Source organism: Castor canadensis, chromosome 10 (genome assembly GCF_047511655.1).
Source record: "Castor canadensis chromosome 10, mCasCan1.hap1v2, whole genome shotgun sequence".
Classification (NCBI taxonomy): domain Eukaryota; kingdom Metazoa; phylum Chordata; class Mammalia; order Rodentia; family Castoridae; genus Castor; species Castor canadensis.
The window spans coordinates 68,692,164-68,714,721 of NC_133395.1; the positions used below are offsets into that span (position 1 = coordinate 68,692,164).

At 37.1% G+C, this 22,558-nt stretch overlaps 1 protein-coding gene across 1 annotated transcript; it reads right to left on the reverse strand.

The window, feature by feature from the left end:
* Positions 1-1,684: 1,684 nt before the first annotated feature.
* On the reverse strand, positions 1,685-13,366 carry Rfxap (regulatory factor X associated protein). Its single transcript, XM_074042854.1, has 4 exons — positions 13,337-13,366; positions 11,732-12,400; positions 4,861-4,968; positions 1,685-3,558 (listed from the first exon to the last, which is right to left on the reverse strand). The coding sequence occupies exons 1-4, from the start codon at positions 13,364-13,366 to the stop codon at positions 3,448-3,450; spliced, it is 918 nt and encodes a 305-aa protein (XP_073898955.1). The 3' UTR covers positions 1,685-3,447.
* Positions 13,367-22,558: the final 9,192 nt, after the last annotated feature.

Consider the following 22,558-nt stretch of genomic DNA (forward strand, 5'->3'; position numbering starts at 1 on the left):
CTATCTCTTGACTGGATGGTGAGATCTATTCCCCTATTAAAAGTAAAATATTTTCATTAAAGTGTTTTGAAAACATGTTAACTTAAAACTTGATAAAAGCAGTATTTAAATCAGAAATCTTCCTAGTTGACACAAGACTGCTAGACCAATGAGTTTGGCTTATTTTCAAATAAACTGCTATCTGAACACAAGTCCCAATGGTATGAGGATAATATTCATTTTCCATCTGAATCATCAGTTACTATAAATATTCATTTTCCTCACTAAAGAAAGCTAAGGGCTGGAAGCATAGGTAGGAACATCACAGTTTGTGGCTGTCCCTGGGCAAAATTGTGACACCCTATCTGAAAAATATCTAAACCAAAAGAACTGGGGGTGTGGCTCAAGAGGTAGAGCACTTGCCTAGCATATACAATTCTAACTTGAGTAAAAGAACAGAAATTATAAATCAGCACAGATATCAATTAGAGGCCTTTTTCTTTCTGTGCAGCCCTGGGGACTGAACTTAGGCCCTTCGCTTGCCACTTGAGCCACACTCCCAAATTGAGACCTTTAGCAACAACGTACTACTGTGGAAAGAGCATCATTTTTGGAGACAAAAGATTTAGGTTTGAATCTTGGCTCTCCTGCAATAGTAAGACTTGTTTTATATGTCACTTTAACTTTTCTGGGTTGCTTTCCTCACCCTAACAAACCAGACAATACTTGCCTTGTCATGTTTTGAGGTTCAAATGAATTAACACATATAAATGTACTTTCTAAAGTAACATGACTAGGGTTACTTCCTAAAATCAAGGCTTAATTTATGCAAAAGTTTATTGTTATAGTCCAGTGACAGTGTATTCACTGCCAGCTTGGAAGGTGCATGTTAACGGCCTGTGAGTAATGCTTACCAGAGTGCAGGAAGTAACTCAGAGGGCTTAAGTCCAACACCTGTCAGGCTTGAGCAAACAACTTAACCTCTGCAAGCCTGCTATTGTATCTATAAAATAATAATTTTTTTGTACATAGATTATGGGATTGTTGTGGAGAGCAGCTAAGTATGCAGAGTTATTTTGAAAACTGTGAAGGGTTAGAAAGTTGGTATGGGTTTTTCCACATTGTTTTTAGATTATACTTCTTCGTGAAGCTTCAGTAGGGAAGTGTATATTTTGGACTTTGGGATGGATGGTAAGAAACCCCAGTGTGTGGGGTGATTTCACTATAAATAAGTGCTACATGCATGTAAATAAAAATCCACTAGTTAAAAACATATTTCTTTCTATATACCTAAACAGAAAGCAAAGGAAATAATTGGAAGTATGTCTACATTCTCAATTTCAAACAAGATTTTTTTAGTTCATGGCATGAAAAACATTTTTGAAAATGTTATCTGTGTATAGAAAAATTTTAATAATGTAAAAGATTACTTCAACAAAGATTGTCTCCTGACCTCCTCATTCTACTATCCCAAACCACCAGTGCAGTGCCTCAATTTTCCTTTATGGAAGCAACTTCTATATTCAAGCACATACGCAGATACAATTACATATTTATATAAAATTTTTAGAAGGATTATGTTATGACCCTTTGTCATTTGCTTATTCACATTTACAGTCTAGTTACCACAGTTGGCAAATACTACCTTTTGGTGGCAGAAACTGCAAAGTCACATGGCAAAGGTCGTAAGTACACAGAAAGGCAAAAAAAAACTGGAGACAAACTGCAATAAATTGATCTTGAATAGGTATAAATTGTATTGATTTGATAATTTTAAAGGGAAAAATTCTATTGTGAAAGCAGTAATTAAATTGGATTGAAAACTGTCCTATTCCTAGCCAGATTCGTGAATGGATAGCTACTGTATTCTAAAAAAATATCCTAAAGATTTGAAGCTTCTCAACTGTCTACTTTAGGGTTTAATGGCTACTGATCATCTCAAAGTTCTCATAACCACATGAATTCAATTCTTTTCATCCAGCTCTCACTGCCTATTTCACTCCTTTCCTATTCCTCTATCTGAAGATGCATGAATTGATTTTTTTTGCCATAAAAGTTAACTTAAGCTCCAGAAACTCAATAAAACCCCAATGCTGTAAGTATAATAAGCAATAGTAAGTGAATTCTTTTGCATCCTGTATGAAGCAATTAAAGAAAATAGAGTAAATAAATTAGATAACTCAAAAGGTTAGCAACTGGACTTTAATGAATAATTTTGGCAAAAGTGTTTTTGTAGATATGAAAGTATAAAACACACATTAAAAAGTAAAAAAAAAATTCTTTTTCACCATAAGTACTTCTTAAAGCAGTTATGACTAAGTTTAACATGATATATATTTCAGAGCTTAAAAACCAAGAAACTAACAAAATTTTATACAGTTTGAGACACAAACATTTATTATCCTAATACTGGCTATGCGTTCTTGACATCTGTTACTCTTATTGGCAAATGTGCCTTTTTAAAGTTTTCCGAGGAGAAAAATGCAAGAAAAAAAGTATCCAGATTACCCATATTCTTTTAACAGTACTCAGAAATAACACAATCTTGAAATAGCAAATTTTGAACAGCACTAACAAAATGCTGAAGTGTTACTCTTATTTTCAGGATCTCTTTTTTGAAAAGGATCTCTTTTTCTATTGTCTTTAGTGAAAAGTGAATATGTAACTTTTTTTTTTTGTCTTGGCATTGGTGAGTTGAGGTATTTCTACACTGTTTACAAATTCAACTCACAAGACGGTCTGGTCTAAATGAGAGCAACACTACTGTGGTAACCTGAAACTCAGAAGCCAACTTTAGGAGAATTTTGCTGTACTTAATCTCTCTTAGGTTTTACCAGCCTAGCTCTGATTTCACAGAGGAGCAATGATCAATTATCGCTTTCCTTACAGGTATACAATATGCTTACCTCTTTGACAGCTCCAACTTTAACTGCAAGAAGAGGTTATTATGAGAGCCCAATTCCAGGTACTCGTTATCAAGACAAGTAGTTATCAGTGTTTCTTAAGAGAAGGAGATAATTTTCAGATGTGTGGGATTATTTCAGAAACTGTAGAACATTTAGTATTCCTGGCCCGCCCACTAAGACTGAGCAGTTTTCAAGCTATGACAACTCCAATACACGTCTAACTGCCTGATGATGAGAATACAGATCTAGATGATTCAAGATCTATGAACTTCATGACTTCCACAGAAAGTAACTCATTATCTTCAGTAACAATGACCAAAGAGAAATATTTAAAAAAAAAAGGTGTAATTAAATGTTATTTTAGGATTTTTTCAAACTCATAGTGATCCGAAAGGATTAGATGCAAAAAAATACAATACTTCTTTATCCTCAAATGCATATATACATTTACAGAAAGTGTTTATGTTCAAGTAGCATATTTTACTCATTTATCTTTAGTATAAAAATATGTTCACGTATTACAGTAAGACAAAAAGCACACAGAGGTTCTTGATAAATTCCCTCACACTGATGCTCCTGGAAATTGCTGCTGTCTTTGCTCCAAAACTTGCTGATTTAGTAGTTGCTGCTGTTTCTGTAAAAATTGCACTACTTCAGGACTTCGTAGTAATGACTTAAAGAGAAAAAAGGAAAAAATATTAATAGCACTATTCTTTGTGATTCGATTGTATTCATGTGATGGAATTACTCTGATGTGCCCTACACAAGATATAATATGCTTACAAAACAAAACATGCCTGAATTGAATTCACCTTTGTAGGCGATGCACCACCCTGGAGTCAAATGGCTAACTAATAATAAAATTGGATGCCATACATCAAAATACTAACACCTGCAAATAATGTCTGATTTTAGGATTTATTTTCTTCTGGTTTGATTTCTGAGAGAAGGCTGACCATTTTAAAAGCCCCTGATACACACCACCAACTATGTTCTAAAAGTTCTGTAATAACACAGGATGCCATCAACAGAATGGGAGTGCCTATTTCATGCAATCTTCAACATCTGTGTGTGTCAGTCAAGTAATTCTGTTTCCTGTGACATCTTTACTAATATTGAATACTTTTCTAGTAATTAAATGGCAGTACTTCTGCTTTTATACCATTTATATCTTTTGCAATGTAAGTTTTTTCCTTATCAAATTATATGAATATTTTTATAATAAAAATATCAACCATATTAACCATAGTTTTTTATATTTGTTATAAATTACTCTTTGCATTTTGATTTTCACATTTTTTGGCTAAAGAAATTTTTATGTAATAGAATAAATAGTATTTTTGTAACTCTATGTTTACTATCTGTTAAATTATGAAATCTCATTCCAGAGGGTTTTTTTCTTTTCTTGGTGGTACTAGCAACTGAACTCAGAGCCTTGTGCTTTGTGCTTGCTCAAGTGCTCTAGCTCGTGAGTCATGCCTCCAGCTCATTCTAGAACACTTGAGATAAAGTTCTAACTCTATAAAATTTTAAGACTCTATCTGGAATTTATTGTAATGCTGAGTAAGTATCAAATTACTATCAAATTATTCCAGTTTTTAGTGAACAATCTCTCTTTCCCTGACTGACTTCTGTCAAATTTATAATAGAAATCCTTATTAAATACTGGTTTACTCATACCGCAATGCCATCAAAGCATTATTCCATCAATCTTACAACTCAGTATTAAGGAGATTCTACAGGAAAACCCCATCTTGCTCAGCTATCCAGAGTTTCATCAGTAGAGAAATACGATTAAAGGTGTTAGTGCTCACACAGTCCTAGGACAGCAGTTATGAGATTGCGTGTGTACAGGTGAAGAGGCACAATTCAATTCTGATGGCCAGTTAACAAAGTCTAACTCAAAAATCTAAACAGTCCCATTTATAACAAATCATTTTTATTAAGAGATTTATATGTATAAGCCATCACATACCAGTCTTTTCTGATTTAACACTTGTTCTAAAAGAGTAGGTCTTGTAGGGCGGTCCCCAAAAGATCCTGTTCTTTGTTTGACAATGGAGAGTATGTTATCTGTACTTTCCTGGGATAAACGATAAAAACACAAATGAGATTAACAGTTAACACTATGATAAAGCAGTGAACTGATATTCGCTTATCTCCCTTTTGCCCAGTTCCTGTGAAACTTTGGGAAAGCCATGGGCCTGGTGCTAGCAGTGAGTTTTAGACTTCACTTAGATTTCCAACTTAGGTTCTTCAGTTTATTGAAGGGTCACAAATATAGTGTAGCAAAGTAGGGGTGTGTGTGTGTGTGTGTGTGTGTGTGTGTAAAGAGTTATTTGTGAGCTATTTTTAATTTTACAAAATACATCAAGTGGAAGTGAACAGTCTCTTCATATAGAACTATCTAGGCCAAAACACAGTGTCTGCCTACCATTGAATGAAATACATGAATTCTGAGGTAATCTATATACTGCTAGTGAGACACAGAATAAATTTTTGTTCAACTCATAACCAAAGGGAAAAGGGAGTAAAATATCAATTAGGGCAAATGATAAAGTTCTCAGAATTTAGAAGTCTTAAGGGGAAAAATGCTAAAACTAGCTGTAAAAGGCTAGAAAGCACTGGTATGAAGTCACTAGTATAGACAAAACAAGTAGGTTTTAAAATAATATTATCCTGAGACATCAAAACACAAACAAAATAAGCATTTATTACCAAATGTGTTTTCCCACTTACCTGACAGAATCTTAAACATTTAACACTTTTCCTGGCATAACATAATACTGTTCTAGTTAACTGAAACACTGCGCCTCTCATAAACCCAGAGTACGAAACGACCACATCCAAAACAAAAATTTCAGGGGTGGGGGGTGCTAGGGATTGAATCCAGGGTCTTGTATATGCTAAGTGTGCACACTACCACACTTACATTATTGTATTATACACTAGACCTCCCCCTAATTCTTACTAAACAAATAAAAAAACTATAAACTGTCTTACCACGAAGCCATGCCTTATATGAATTTAGTTCCAGTGCTCTTTATTTTGCATATTATCTAAGCTGATTTTTCTCTTGGACTTTTCTATATTGGCCCTTGGGTTGTTTATTAAAATATCCTTTTACCACTTTTATTATGAGAAGTTTAGCAAACTGCTGTCATAAAAATGCCTCATCTCTAAATGTTTTAGGCCTCAAGATGTAAAAACAGCAAAAAGAGGATTCTAATACCCACAGAAAACAAGAATAACTTCTTCCTCCCTCTCTCCCCAGAGTTAACTTTATTTATGGGATTTTTTTCCTTTATGTGCATAACAAACGGAATGCTAGAGCTGAGTTGATTGTGGAGCACCCTCCATCACCAGAGCTCCAGACAAAGCACTGTATAGCTTCAGAAAGCTGATACCACAAAACCACAGCAGTGTGTAGTGGAAATAACCTTCAGTCATGTGGCCCAAACTTCTAAAAACGTTTGAATTCCTTTTTTAAAAAAATTTCAACACTTTTTGTCCTAAGAAGCTTACCAACTTTTAAAGCACTCTGTATTTGTTCAATAGCTGTTGCACTTAGGTGGTTTTTACTGAGGTAAAACCACTTAATTCTACAATCACTGTGATTTTCACGTAAGAGTCCTAGTTACTTCAAAACTAAGCAAAATAAACTTACTGTTTCTTCCAAATGGTAGTCTTTTAGATATTTAATTATAATGATCCCTATCTATACAAAGTGAATTCGTTTTATTTATCAGTTCTTTGATACATGGACTCGTTATATACACTTAACTCCTTATTTAATCTTTGTATAAGAAATATCGAGCTGACATAACTCAATTTTTCATTAGCATGCATTAAATGTACAAATAAATTGACTCCATTGTGACATTTTCATACATGCATGTAACATTCTGTGATTATGTTCATTACCTTCTCTTACCCACCCTGTTCCCTTCCTCTTCTCTAATAGTCATCCTTCTACTTTGATGTCTTTTTTTCCCCTTGATCCTACCTGAGAGAAAACAGGCAATACTTGTCTTTTTTATGTGTGGCTTATTCACATAACATGATGTTCTCTACTCTAGTTCCATTCATTTACCTACTAATGACATGGTATTGTTCTTCTTTTGTCTAAATAATACTCTATTATGTATATATACATGCCACATTTTCTTTATTCATTCATCCACTGATGGGCATCTAGGCTGATTCCATAACTCGGCTATTGTGAATACTGCTTGCTGTGTTTGCAGCTATTTCATTTGTGAATAATTTTTAATCTTGCAGCTCACACTATAGCAGAAGACCTCCATACCACCACCGCCTATCAGTTCTATGAATTACCTCCAAATTACTAAACCTTCAACCTTAATAATCCATGCCATCAGAGTAGCATCCCTTAGTAGTCTTCAGCTACTCGGGAGGCAGAAATTAGAATTGTGATTCAAAGCCAGTTCCGGGCAAACCCAAATTCCATAGCCTGGCATTCAATAGCATATAAAAACTGGCTTTAATCTATCTTTTCAAATTTATCTTTCACGAATTTTCCACACAAATATTACACTTCAGCTAGGATGGTATACCTGTTCTCTTCCTAAAGTGTTCAATCTTCTACTTCCCTTTCTTTACTAAAACACGCTTCTCTTTCCTTTATCCACTGCAATTCTAGGGAAGCAGTGCAGTGTGGGAATAAAAGTGAAGCTCCAGATCACACTGTTTGTGTTTAAGTACTTGCTGGCTCTATGACCTAGGCCAAGTTACTTGCTCATTCTGTACCTCAGTTTCCACCTATTTAAAACACATTGCTGAACAGCTGTGAGACTCCATTTATAGCACAGTACCAGTGGTTGGCAGATAAGAAACTTAGCTCTGCTTCTTAGCTTATACTGAATTATATTTTCTCTGCAAAGTTCTTCCAGAATATCTCAGTCTACCATGATTTATTTCACCTTAAATTACTACAGTAGTACTATATGGCAGCTTTCATTGATGACATTTCACACTCAGTTCAACAAAGATTAAAACTTACAGATCCTGCTGGGTGCCCATGGCTTAGCACAGGAGGCAGAAATCAGGAGAATTGTGGTTCAAAGCCAGTCCCGGCCAAATAGCTCACAAGACCCTATCTTGAAAAAAACCCACCACAAAAAAGGACTGGTGGAGTGGCTCAAGTGTAAGACTGCCTGCCTAGCACATGTGAGGCCTTGAGTTCAAACCCCAGTGCTGCCCCCCCCACCCCCGGTCAAAAAAAGGACTTACAGTTAGTTCTTCATAACCTCCTCAAAACTGGGAACGTATCCCACAGTAAAAAAAACCAAATGGTATGGTAAACTATTATTTGTTGCTTATTGCAATCAATTTGCTTCCCTAAAAAATGCAAATTATTCTAAACTATGGAAATTATTAGGGTTCTATTTGGGATATGGAGAAGAATACACTAACTTGGCATCTAATTGTCCTTTATATGTTTCCCTCAAACTCTAGATGTAAATTCTAGTAGTTCAAAATACAAAGTAGTCATGGATAAAATATTTCTTTCAGGAAAATAAGTATCCCCTTCTCTCTCTGTAAAGAATGTCAAAGTGAATGAGTACCTATGAAACATGTAAGGGACAAAGCTGATTACTTTCACTTTTATTCTGTATTAAGTAAGATATTTATTTCCATTTATCCTTGAAATTCAAGACTGGGCAAACTACTATCATTTTATAAGGATATGGATTGAGAGGGGTTTTAAAGTTCCACAGGGATCCTAAACCCTATGAATTTGTATGTACAGTTAAAATTAAATGTCTATATGCACTTTTCTGGGAAAAGTCTTCATTAGGTTTCATCAGGTTGTCAGTGGAATCCTCTAAACAGAAAGGTGCTGAGCATAATTCCAAGAGACAATCCTGAAATGCTGAAATCCCAAGAGATCAAAATCCTTAAAGTCTAAAATTTTTAAGTCTAAAACTCCCAAATCAAAATCCCCAAAACTAAAATCCTGAACACTGACATCCCAAAATACCATAATTTAAAAGAGCAATGCCACACAGGAAATGGATGTGAATCTATTCTGGAGAGAGGTATGCCCTGAAAGAAGGAAAAAGCAGCCATTCAGTGTAATGCAAGACTTCAAAATAAATGATCGTGTAGAGTACCTGCCTAGTAAGCATGAGGCCATGTGTTCAAACCTCAGTACCATCAAAAAAAAAAGTTACAAAATATGATTGTGAAAGTCAACCAACTCTGATGAATTATCTCTGTGCCACTGCCCACAATCTATAACTGTAATGCACTTTTGTGTGCCAGATATTATTTTTTTGTTTTCCACTGTTTTTAAATATTCAGCATTACATTTTATAATTTACTCTGCTATATAGTTCACCTCTGCATCATTTTCAATACTGGAGGCATAAACTGTGGAAAGACTTTTAGAGAATTCTAATTGTTTCATAAGGGTTTTTTTTTTTTGCAAATTTGATTCCATGAAAGTGCATTACCATAAAATTGCATTTGTATAAGTGTTGTGTGTGTGTGTACATAAAAATATTGAAACTTCTTTAATAAATGAAGAGATGTCCTTTTGGTAATATGCATTTGTGAAAGATAAAATTTATTGAGATCCTGGCCCTTTGGGTGACTGTGTATGTGATGTTGACACATCTCAGGTTTTCTTTTCTTTTACAGTGCTGGGGATTGAACCCAGGGCTTCCTGTGCTATGCAAACACTCTACTACTGGTACAGCTACATCCCCAGACTTTTTTTTTTTTTTTTTTTTCCATTCTGGGGATTGAACCAAGGGCCTTGTGCATACTAGGCAAGCATTCTACCATGCAGCTTGGTCTTTGATTGAACTCACCTAAAGACTTAGGTTGTGGTCACTATTTCAGATGATCATAGTTATAAAGCTGGGTGCATTCAACAGTCAACCACAGTTACATGTGTTTATATATTTTGCTTTTTGGCCTACTTTATCAAAGCATAACTCACAACTCTTAACAGTTATACTTGTGCAGCTGCTGTTAGAATACTTGTATATTGCAAAATATGTATGTTATTATTTATTGTCTATTGTATAAAATGACCTGTGAAGTGTTCTGTTGTGTTTTTACATGTTTATCAAAACTCCTCTTAAAAATATAAATGCCTTACAAAACACTTTCAATTTTTTTTTTCTTGGACAGTACTGGGGGTTGAACTCAGGCCCTTGCACTTGCTTGCTAGGCAGGCACTCTACTACTTGAACCACTGCCAGCCGTTTTTGCTCTGCTTATTTTGGAGATATGGCCTTGATTTATGCCCAGGCTGGCCTATTTGTGCTTCCCCACACAGCCGTAATGACAAGCACACAGCACTATGCCAAGCCATTGGTTGAGATACGGTCTCCTGAAATTTTTGCCCATATCCTTCCTATCTCAGCCTTCCAAGTAGTTAGGATTACAGGCTGGAGCCACTGTACCCAGCTAAAATATTTTTTTTTTTTGGCAGTACTGATTTTGACTCAGTGCTTTGCTAAGCAGGTGCACTACCACTTGAGCCCCATAAAAAATGGTTAAAAACTATTTTTATTCCAGAATTATTACTTTTGGGATTTTGATATTTCAGGCTTTCAACATTTCAGGTTATGGTCCAAAGCCAAACAGATTAAAACTGAATTAGATAAAAGGGAAAGGGAGGAAACTCAGTACCCTAACCAATGTAAATTAAGACTGTATGTTGGTGACTGCAGATTTCAGAGACATTTAGGATACTACATTTCTAAATAAGCATAATGTCTAAAATTTGAGTAATGGTGCAACTTTCAAGCTCAGCCTAAAACTATGACACTTAAGGACATTTAGAATACACCTTAGGACAGCTTTCACTTTTAAACACTATTTTCTGGACCATTAACAAAATTCAATTTTCCTCTGCACTGAGAGAGTATGCCTTTTATTAAAATGAGGAAAACACATAGGAAGAAATACCCACTTATCTGTATCAATCTTGAAGTATACTACTACTGATGACAGTAATAATGGCTAAGGTTTATTGACTTTTACTATATGATCACCTGTACACACTTAATATGGAATTTCTCACACACAGCAACACAAGAACTGGGCATTATTTTAATGCCAAAAGATGAGGAAGCTTAAATTTATGAGAAGTTAAAAACATGTTTAAGGCCACACACCTAGCAAACACTGGAACTGGGATCTGCAGCCAAAATTCCAACTTCAGAGCACTGGCTTAAACATTCAACACAGTTCAACTGAAGCACTCTAAAAGTCATCCTGAGACTTACACACATGGTCAATAATCTTTTTCTCTAAGGGTACCAAGAAAGGGAGTAGTGAGGGTAGGGTACCAAACGGGTCCAGTGAAAATAAGGTACTAACTAAGAACAGGACTGCGAGCTCATAAGTACTGAGAACAGTGTTGTAAGAATAGGTATGGTACTTAAGCTCAGTGGTACTACGAACAGGGACATTGAGAACAGGTGCTGAGCACAGTGTACTGCAGCGGGAAGAGACTACCTTCTCCATAGCAGCAATTCCATCTAGGCTGGAAGTCTCTTTGCCTGCTCCATTAATGATGAGACAACTGAGCCATCATTTATTACCTGTCCTTCCAGCCCATATATATCCCAGATCTCCAAGAAACTCATTCACTTGCCTGTCACTCAGGTACAGCAGAATTAAGGCTTTATGCATGTTCCTATAAACTTTTCTGAGGGTGGACAAGCACGTCCTCCTAACTCTGCCACTAGCCCACCCGGACAACCTGGCCCCTTTGAAAATAGGTGAGCAGGCCCCGACATGAGGTTTGCAAAGGTGTTTCGCCAACCTCCCCCTCCCAGAACCCCAACAAATTGCAGTACCACCTCCAGCTTGACGCTTCCCGCGCTGCCAGAAGAGGTGGGCCCTCCACAATTGAGGGCCTGGTCGCTCTTCTTCTTTTTGTACTTGTCCTTGTACATCTTGTTGCGGTGTTTCTTGCACATCCACGGCTTGCGCTGTTTGGCCACCTGGCTGGTGGTCTCGCTGCAGCCCTCGTAGGTGCAGATCTTGCTCACGCTGCCCCCTTCGCTGCCCCGCCTCCGGGCCCCGCCGCTGCCGCCCTCGCCCCCAGAGTGAGTGTCTTCGTCCTCCAGGTCCTCCAAACTGGCGGTGCTCTCGCCTCCTCCGGGGGGGTCCGAAGTGTCCAGCTGGTCCGCTTCGTCCTCCCCCGCCTCCTCCTCGGCATCCCCAGCCATGTCGCACGGGTACCCGACGGGCTTGCACGGCCCGACGCTGCCCGCGGCCGCCGCCTCGTCCTGCCCTCCGCACGGGTGCATCACCAGCAGGGTGAACTGCGAGGTCGGCGCCGCCACTGGGGCTGGGGCCAGGGCGGCGGCTGCAGCAAGGCCCGGCCCCGAGCCCTCCGCCACACCCTGTACCTCCGTGACGCTGGCACCTAGATGGGGTCCACGACCCCAGACGTTCAGCACCTGCGGAGCGTAACCGTACTCGGCAAACCAAGGAGCCCGGGGACACACTAAGGGAGAAGGAGCCTATCCCACGGAGGCGTTCCGACTGCGCCTGCGCGGCCGCAGTCCGCGCGTCGAGCGTCTCGGAACTCCGCGACTCTGTGGGGCGGGGCTAGCGCGCGCGGAGAGGGGACTGCGCATGTGCGGCCCCGCCCCTGCCGTCCGCCGCGGGAGAGCCCGCGCAGGCTAGCAGGTGATTGCGCTGCTGGGAAGGCTTGTCAACTTTGGCGAGCGGACGCTTTTTTGCCCCAACCTACTCAAACTAGAACGTCTCAAAGGACTCTCCCACTGGAATCCCACGGTGTAGATTAAGATTGTTCCCGAGCGGTCGTATGACTTGCCGCGTTAGGATACTACTTACAATAATATTTTGTTCCCAGCTGCCTGAAATGGGAAATGTGAGGTTGTCATAAACTTAGCACCCATAGTTTAAAATCCTTGAAGACAAATGTGGTCAGCTTGAAAATAATGGAGTTGAGGAGTGAGCCAGAACTGTGGCCAGCCAAGTTGTGCCCGTATTGAGGAATAAATGGTTTCACTTTTGATAAATTTGCTTTTTCCTCCTGGAACCTCATTTATTTATTTATTTTTTTCAGTAAGGTCTCGCTTTGTATCCCAAGCTGGCTTCGAGCTGTGTAGCCCGGGCTGACCTGGAGCCTGCACTTGCCTCCTGAGTGCTTGGATTGCAGGTGTGCACTACCACGCACAGCTTGATTTTTTTAATATGCTAAGGTAAGTCTGAAGTAGCATTTCCACGAAATATATTGTAAATGTGTAAAAAGGCACATCAAATAACAAGCATAAAAAACCAGAATGTTCAATAACGATATCATTTCTCTCAGTTGCTGCTGAATTGTTGGTTGTTTTGTCTTGGCCACTTCCCCCCCCCCACTTCCCCACCCCCCTGCTTTTTTGCTTCTTGTCTGCCATGAAGTGAGGAGGGTGAGCACCCTTCTCTACCATGTGCTCCATGATGTACTGTGCTGCCATGGGCCCAAAGCAATGGGGCCAACCTACCATGGACTGAAATTTCCAAAACCAAAATAAACCTTTCTTTCATTAAGTTGCTTATCTTAGGTATTTTGTTACAGGAAACCTGACTAACACAGGAACTATGCTTTCAATATTTAAAAACTATCATTCAATTAAAGAAGTTGTTTATATCATGGAAACAGGCTTTTCACGCTCCTTAATGTACATAAAAATATCAACCAACAGTCATGTCAAAAGTATACTCGCAGGTAGCTGTGGTGGCACGTGCCTGTAGTCCAAGACTTTCAGGAAGCTGAGGGAGGAGGATTACAAATCTGAGGCCAGTCTATGCTCTCGCTATATATTTGTCAATGGTATAAGTGACTCTCTTGAGTTGAATTGCACAGGAATCAAGTATTTACTTGGAGTTGAATCATGTGACACTATTACTGATGAAATGATTACAAAAATGGATAGTGGTTTTGCAAGAAATAACAAGTCACATTGAGATACAGGTGTGTGGAAGTTACAATACAGAAAATCATGTATTTCATCACTTTCAGTAAATTTTGTGCTAAATATTCTTGTGGAGGCCATTATGGATCCACAGGATTGGTGCTAAGATTATTTTAAGCTGAAGGCATTTGAGATTCAACTGATGTGAAAAAATGTTCTTGGAGCTTCTTTTATCTGACTAAAGCAGAAATATCTGAGAAAAGAGAAGTGCCAGAAATTCCCTCTTTGGAGGGTCTTCTACTGTGTGGACCAATGATAAATCCACTGTGTATTCTCCAGGGGAGTTTCATGACTATGAATTTGGAAGACAGAAAGACCATCTACATTAAAAAACACCACAAACTTCTTTATCTCCCATTTATTGTCCTAAACACCCATTTGTCTTTCCTAATGAAACCTATCACTCATCCTATAAGAAACTTTTCTTGCCCTTTTATTTCCCCAGTTCTAACTACCCCTTTGAGTTACTAATCTGAGCACTCCTGTGTACATGCAGCTGCTGTAATTGAGTTCTGTCTTCTATTGCTATTCTTTCTTTTGTCAGTTTAATTTGTAAGCCACCAGGTGACAAATAAGGAACAAACAAACAACAACAACAAAACTAAGAGGGTTTATATCATTCATTTAACTAGTTAAAAAATTTTTTTTTACTAGCATATCACTGAGGTCAGGACTATTTAAATACTAGTACAAATTCTTATAATTATGTTCAATAAATGATTTGTTTAAATGTACTGTATTATGCAAATATATATATTTAACTGATACACATTTTATTTATGGGGTATCGTGACATTTTGATACATGTATACATCATAAAATGTTCAAATCGGGATTACATACCTATCTTCGAAAACATTTCTTTATGGTGAAATCATTGTGTTTGTCTTTTCATCACAGTTTAAGGGAGAAAGGATTTATTTTGGTTCACTGTTTCAGAGTTTTGAGTCCATGTTCAGTTGCTCCATTGCTGAAGTGGCAGGAGACAAGATAGCCCCTTCCACGGCATGCCCCCAGTGACCCATTTCTTTTAACTAGGTGCTACTTCCTAGTTCCACCACCTCCTAATAATTCCATTGAGGTATGAATCCATTGATGAATTATGAATCTACGATGAGGTTAGAGTCCTCATGATACAATCACCTCCCCAAAGCCCATCAGCTGCTACCCACGCTGGAGCCAAACTCATGGCATCACATGAGACTTTGGGAGACATTTTTATATTCAACCAAAATCCTTTCAAAATCCTCTCTTCTAGCTTTTTTGAAATAAATAGTACATTATCATTATCTATAGTCACCCCACTGTGCAAAAGAACCTTACAATGTTTTTCTCCTAACTGTAACTGTAACCCATTGGCTAACCTTTCCCTATGTGTCCCTCTCCTTCCTCTTCCCAGCCACCAGTACCCACAATTGTACTCTCAACTTACAAGCTCAACTTTTTCAGACTCCAATAGTACTGAGATCATGAAGTATTTGTCTTTCTGTGCCTGGCTTATTTCATTTAGCATAATGACCTCCAATTCCATCTATGTTGTTACAAATGAATCAGATTTCATCTTTTTTTATGGCTGGACAGCATTCTATTATGCATACATACCACATTTTTGTTATCCATTCATCAGTTAGTAGAAATTTAGGCTGTTTCCATTTCATGGCTATTGTGGCTACAATGAACACCAGAGCTGTCTGTTCAACGTACCAATTTTATTTCCTTTGTATATATACCCCACAGGATCATATGGCAGGTCTATTTTCAATTTTTTGAGGAACCTCTGTAATGTTTTCCACAATGTCTATACAAATTTATATTTCCAATAATAGTGGGCAAGGATTCCCTTTACTCTACATCTTCAACTGTACATGTTATCTTTTGTCTTTTGGATAATAGCTATTCCAACTGGAATGAGGTGATAATTGTGGTTTTGATTTGTATTTCCCTCATGAAGTGTAATGTTCAAACTTTTTTACATATATCTGTTAGCATTCGTATGTCTTCCTTTTAAAACTGTCTTGCTCATTTTTCATCAGATCCTTAGTTTTCTATGATTGAGTTTTTTTAGTTCTTACAGATTCTGAACGTTAACACTTTCTCGAACATCTACTTTGCAAATATGCTCTCTTATTTTGGAGGTTATTTTGTCACTCTTGTTTCCTTTGCCGTGCAAAGTATGATACAAACACGCTTTTTAAATTATTATTCATTTATTCACATGTGCATACATTGTTGGGGTCATTTCTCCCCCCTGCCCCTTGCCCTCACCCTCTACCTCCCTCCTGCCTCACTTCCTGGTAGACTTGTTCTTTCCTTATCTCTAATTTTGTTGAAGAGAAGACATAGGTATAATAAGAAAGACAAAAGCGTTTTTGCTAGTTGAGTTAAGGATAGCTATACAGAGAGATTCCTAGCATTGCTTCCATGTACAAATGTGTTAGAGCCCAAGTTGATTCATCTCTGACTGATCTGTTCACTGGTTCCTGATCCCCTTCTCATGTTGACCTCTGTTGCTTTAAGGTTTCTGTATTAGTTCCTCTGGAGTGGGAACATCAAATGCTTTCATGTTTTGGGTTTTCTACCTATTATATCTCTGGTATGTGCTCTTGTGATCCAAGTCCAACCACATTGCTGTATTTGCCCTAGATCTAAAGATCGCATATGAGGGAGAACATACAATTTTTGGTCTTCTGAGCCTAGCTAACCTCACTCAGAATTATGTTCTCCAATTTCATCCATTTACCTGCAAATGATAAGATTTCATTCTTCTTCATGGCTGAGTAAAATTCCATTGTGTATAAATACCACGTTTTCTTGATCCATTCGTCAGTAGTGGGGCATCCTGGCCGTTTCCGTAACTTGGCTATTGTGAATAGTGCTGCAATGAACATGGGTGTGCAGGTGCAAACACACCTGTTTAATTTTGTTCGTTTCCTGTGCTTTTGTGGTCTTTTCCAGAAAATCCTTGCCCATTCCAATGTCCCAAAACAATTGCCATATGCTTTCTTTTAGTAGTTTCATGTCTTACATTTATGTCTTTAATCCATCTTGAGTTGATTTTTGTAACTGGTGACAGACAGAGATCTAGTTTAATTCTTTATCATGTGGATATCCAGTTTTTCCAGGACCATTTGTTGAAAAAACTATCGTTTCTCGAATGTGTGTATTTAGTACCTTTGTTGAATATTCGTTGGCAGTAGATGCATAGGTTTACTTCTATGTTACCTATTTTGATCCATTGATCTCTGTGTCTGCTTTTATACCAATGTGTGCTTCTTTGATTACTATAATTTTGTAGTATATTTTGAAGTCAGGGAGTATAAGGCTTCCTACTTTGTTCTTTTTGCTCAAGATGGCTTTAACTATTCAGGGTTTTTGTGGCACCTTATGTATTGTAGGATTAATTTTTCTTGTTTAGTGTCACTGGTATTTTAATACAGATTACATTAAACCTATAGATCATTTTGGATAGCATGAGTATTTTAATAATATTGATTCTTCCAACCCACAAACATGGATGTATTTCCATTTTTGTGTCCTGTCCAATTTATTTCATCAATATTTTCTAGTCTTCATTGTAGAGACTGTTCACCTCTTGAATTAAATTTATTCTTAGGTTTTTTACTTTATTTTTATAGCTATCATAAATAGAATTGCTTTCTCGATTTCTTTTTCACATATTTAATTACTAGTGCATAGCAATGCTATTCGGATTTATGTGTTGTGTCCTGTACTTTGCTGAATTTATTAGCTCTAATTGTTTTGGGTTTGGGGGTATTATATAAGATCATGTCATTTACAAACAGTGGAAATTTGACTTTCTTCTTTTCCAATTTGTGTCCCTTTCTTTCTCTTTCCTGGTTGCTCTGGTTAGGACTTCCAGTATTATGTTGAATAAAAGTAGTGAAAGTGGGCATTCTTGTCCTATTTCAGATCTCTTTGTACCTCTGTGTTGTCAGTTGTAGAGCCTCTTTTTTCATCTCTGATTTTATTTATACAAATTTTCTTTCTTTTTTCTTAGTCTTAGTTGTTTTGTTCAAAACTGCTATTTTGGGGGTATAATTTCTATGTCATAATTGTAAAGAATTAGAAAATTTATAGAGGTGCATAACCATTATTAGGAAGAGTTTTAGAACATTTCCATCATCCTATAAAATTGCTTTTTTGTCCCTTTTCAGTCAATCCTGCTCCTACTTCCAGCCCCAGGAAAACACTAATCTGCTTTCTAGAGTTTTGCCCTTTGTGCACATTTCATGTCAATGTAGTTATCATATAACAAATGGTCTTTTGTACCTGCCTTTTTCCACTTTGCATTATTTTTTGAGATTAACTTACTTTATTACTTTGTATAATAGCTCATTCCATTTTATTTCTGAATGTTATTTTATTATAATTTTACCCATTAACCATAATGTGGACATCCAGATTATTTTATGATTTTAGTATTATGACTAAAGGTGTTATTATCTTTTGTGCTTAGGTCATCAAGAGTGTTTATTAAATGCCTTTCTAGAAAATATGAATGTGTAAGGATAGAGAAAGATGTCTGGATGAACAGAGGACCTTTTGGTTCTAGCTGGCAAGGAGCAGAACTCTGGGCTTCAGTGTGTCAACAGTGATGATGTTGCTCTAAATTATCTCCAAGCTCTTTCTTAAAATTTGAATATAAACAGACTACCCCAAACTTAATGGTTTAACTTAAGAGTTTTCAAATTTATTGTGTCACAAAATGATATGCAATAGAAAACACACTTCCAGTTTTGCATTTGGATCTTTTCCCAGATTTTGCTATGCAGTAAAATCCCCTCTTATGATACTGGGTAGAGGGACAGAGCTGCAACTCCCAGTCAGTCAAGGGATCATGAGTGTCAAAAACTGAAACTCTGCAGTGCCCTGTGTGGCCAGAGGTTTTGTTTCATTTTTTTTTTGGATATGATGTTCTATGTTTTCACACCCAATCATGTCTACAAAATGCCCATCTGTGTGTGGGTGTGTGTGAGATGTTAAAACACTTCGTTATAAAATATTAGATTATTTTGCTAAACTGTGGCCTGATGTAAGCATTTTGAGCATGTACTAAGCTAAGCTATGATGTTCAGCAGGTTAGATGTATTGAATTCATTTTTGACTTTTCATATTTTCAAGTTACAATTGGGTTTTCAGGATGTCAAATGAGAACCCCTGTAAAATGAGAAGTATCTTCATACTGTAATGACCTCTTACTATGTTTAGGCTCATCCCTTGGGATTTTGATTTATTTGTTCTGGCATGGGCCAGGTATGCATATTTTTAAACGTATAATTCTAATATGCAACTAGTGCTGAGAACCATTCAATTATCTGAAATATACTCAGATGTAATCTGGTATATTTATGTGTACAGATACCCTAGTGTTAGGGTTCAGATTGCAACACTTCAGAATATAGCAGCTTAGTATATTGAGTATTTTAAGCTGAAGAAAATGGACAAAGTCACAGAAGCAGAAAGGTTACTCTCTGACCTCCTCTTGCCTTTATCCCCTGAAGCAGGTCATAAAAGAATTCTCTGACTTGCCTCCCCTGAAAGCAGATCATAACACTCTCTTTCCAGTGTAGCCCAGTTCTATACTTGGAGGCCAGTAGGACTCTGAACAAGCAGTCTTACCTGACCTCTCCCCAGTTTTTAATCATTAAATCACACTCTTTTGTCTTCCAGTCACACACCTGTAGAACTGTCCTTGAAAACAGTTTTCCCTGGTCTTTGAGTCTTCATTTCTGAAGGTTTCTATGTTATATAAAACTTATAACCAATAAATTTGTTATGCTTTTCTCTAGTTGAACTGTCTTTTGTTACAGTGATATAAGCCATCAACCTACAAATAGACAAAGAAAAGATTTTAAAATGAAGGATAAGTTAATTCTCTGAATTATGATTCAGGATATTGTTAAGAGTATCTTAGACTGGCTATGGTGGCACGCATCCATAATCCCAGCACTTAGGAGGTAAAGGCAGGAGGATCATGAGTTTGAGGCTAGCCTGGCCTATAGTGAGAGTCTGTCTAGAAACAACAATAGCAAATAAAATCAAAACAACAAAAATAGAGTATCTTAGGCAATATTTCTTCTATCTTAAAAATCTTACAACTTATTGATTTATATATCCAACCTCTAGAACTTGAAAATACATGGAAAACCATTTTCTGGTAAGTGACAGTAAGTAAAGAAAGGAATGGAAAAAGAAACAGTCAGGCAAGAATGTGGGAAGAGTGTGCTATACCTCTGGGAGCTCTGAATAGTAGAGTTAAGTAAAAAAAAATGAAACCAAATATAAATACACAATTTCGAAACATAATTGTCATGGCAGATATACTTTACCACATTACTTTAAATTTAAGCAAATGTATGCCAATATATTTGAAAGGAATATGTTTTCTTTCAGTGCTATGGATCAAACCCAGGGCCTCCCACATGGTAGGAAGCACCCCACCACTGAGCTGCATCCCATCTCTGAAAGTAGTATCTTTCATCAGTCAGAGAGATATGTTTCCTGTGTCAATGCTTTAGTATTTCATACTAAGTCTATTAAAGTTAGTTTAAAATTTTCCTGCCACGTTTGCAATTGGTTTTCATGATTTTGCAGTAGAAACGTTGAAACCATCCTCCACCACAAATGTAATAGGAAATGTTGTTTTTACGTGGCTACTTTTCCAGCAAATGAGAGAAAACTCTTAGCTGGATCCATCTTTTTAATTAGACTGATTAAATCATGCTTTGTCCTCAAAGTCCTTTTCAAGTTCAATTAATTTTTCTTGAAAATGCTAGCAACCACATTTCACATCTGTTTAAACCTACCCAATCTGTTAGTGTAAAACGTTAACTGATCTTTAAGATTAATCACATAGCATCCAAATGAGGGCAGTGTATTTGAGTCAGTATTTATTAATCTGTCCTTTTGTTAGATTATCTCAAAAAAACTGAAAACTATAAAAAAGTCTTCAGTAAACAAGTATGACTGACTGAATGTTCATATGCTCCTAGATTCAAAATTTTAATAGAAACCATAACCCTCAAGGTGATTGTATTAGGAGGTGGGGCCTTTCCAAGATGACTAGGTCATGAGGGTAGAGGCTCTACATTAGTGCTGTTATAAGAGACTCCAGGGAGATTCCACTACTTCTGCCCTTTAAACACCCAGCAAAAAGGCATCTATGAACTAGGGAACAGGCCATCACCAGTAAGGAATCTATTAGCATCTTTTTTTTTTTTTTAAGTAGGACTGATGTTTTAACTCAGGGCTTCACATTTGCAAAACAGACATTCCACTGTTTGAGCCACACCTCCAGTCCATTTTTCTCAGGTTATTTTCAGAGATAGGGTCTCATGAACTATTTGCCTGTGCTGGCCCCAAACCATAATTCTCCCAATCTCAGCCTCCCAAGTAGCTAGGATCACAGATGTAAGTCACTGGCATCTGGCTTCTTGGACTTCCTAGCCTCTAGAGCTGTGAGAAATAAATATGTTTTTGCTTATAAGTCATCCATTTGAATACTATTCTGTTATAGCACCATAAACAGACTAACCTAGCAAGGTTATTTTTAAAAGCATTACATTTGTTGATAAAGCCATGAAATTTCCGTTTGTTATAATGAGATTCACTCCCTTTCCTTAAGTGTTAGATGGACCTCATTTTTGCTGTAAATGCACCTTTTCAGTGGAGAGATAGGGCTGCTGGCTCTTCACCCATGTGATAGCATTAGTGGTGGGGAAGCACCTGAGTGCTCCTACCTTCTGAAGGGAAGTTATATGAAGTTTGAGAATCACATGACTATTCTTGCCAAAATGTTTAACATGAATCCAATTAAGTCTATAGAACTCATTTGCTGTTTATAAGGAAGTGAGCAAGGAATAAGATAAATCACAGGGTAAAGAAGCAATCAGAATAACCCAGAATGTGGAAATTCTGAAAGACAGTTTTAAAGGTGTAGTAATTGACATTGTGTTTATGTAATAGAATGCAAGATCATGCAAGAGAATATCCATATAAATGTAGGAGACCAATGATTAAGGCCTTAATGGTGAAGTGGTATGATAGCTGCACTTTGCTTTGAAATGTTTTAGATAAAATATGCATACATACAGGAGGCAGTTATGGCAAAATACTTATAACTGTTAGATCCAGGTAGATGGGTGTTCATTGCCCTAGTCTTTCAAATTGTTTGTACATTTGGAAATATGCATATATTAATACAATAAAATATAAATTAAGATAGTTAGAAATTGAATAAAGAGAAGGGCCTTTTCAAATACGTTTGAAAGCAATGCCTCATAATTTTGAAATATTTCAAATTGGATTCTTTTTCATAAAGATTCATGATGTAAGACCAATCTTTTTAGAAAACTCCCTTGGTGAATCATGGTTTGCACAAACTATTCAAACTCTGACATTTGATAGATTATGAGTAATCTGTCTTTCAAGGTATTACTTTGAAACAGTCATCGATGATGTCTTTTTCTACAAGACTCTTGGCAATTAAGTTGCTAATGAATAATGAAATGACTTGTTAAAACACCTGCTAACTCTTTTTTCTGAAACCCAATGTTAGAATATGGCTCTAAGTTGTCATTTCTGGTGTTCCATCTGTTAAATAAGCAATGATGTTGTAAAAGAGATTTTTTTCCCTTTAATTAACTTTAAAAGTTCTAACTATTGGCAACTCTT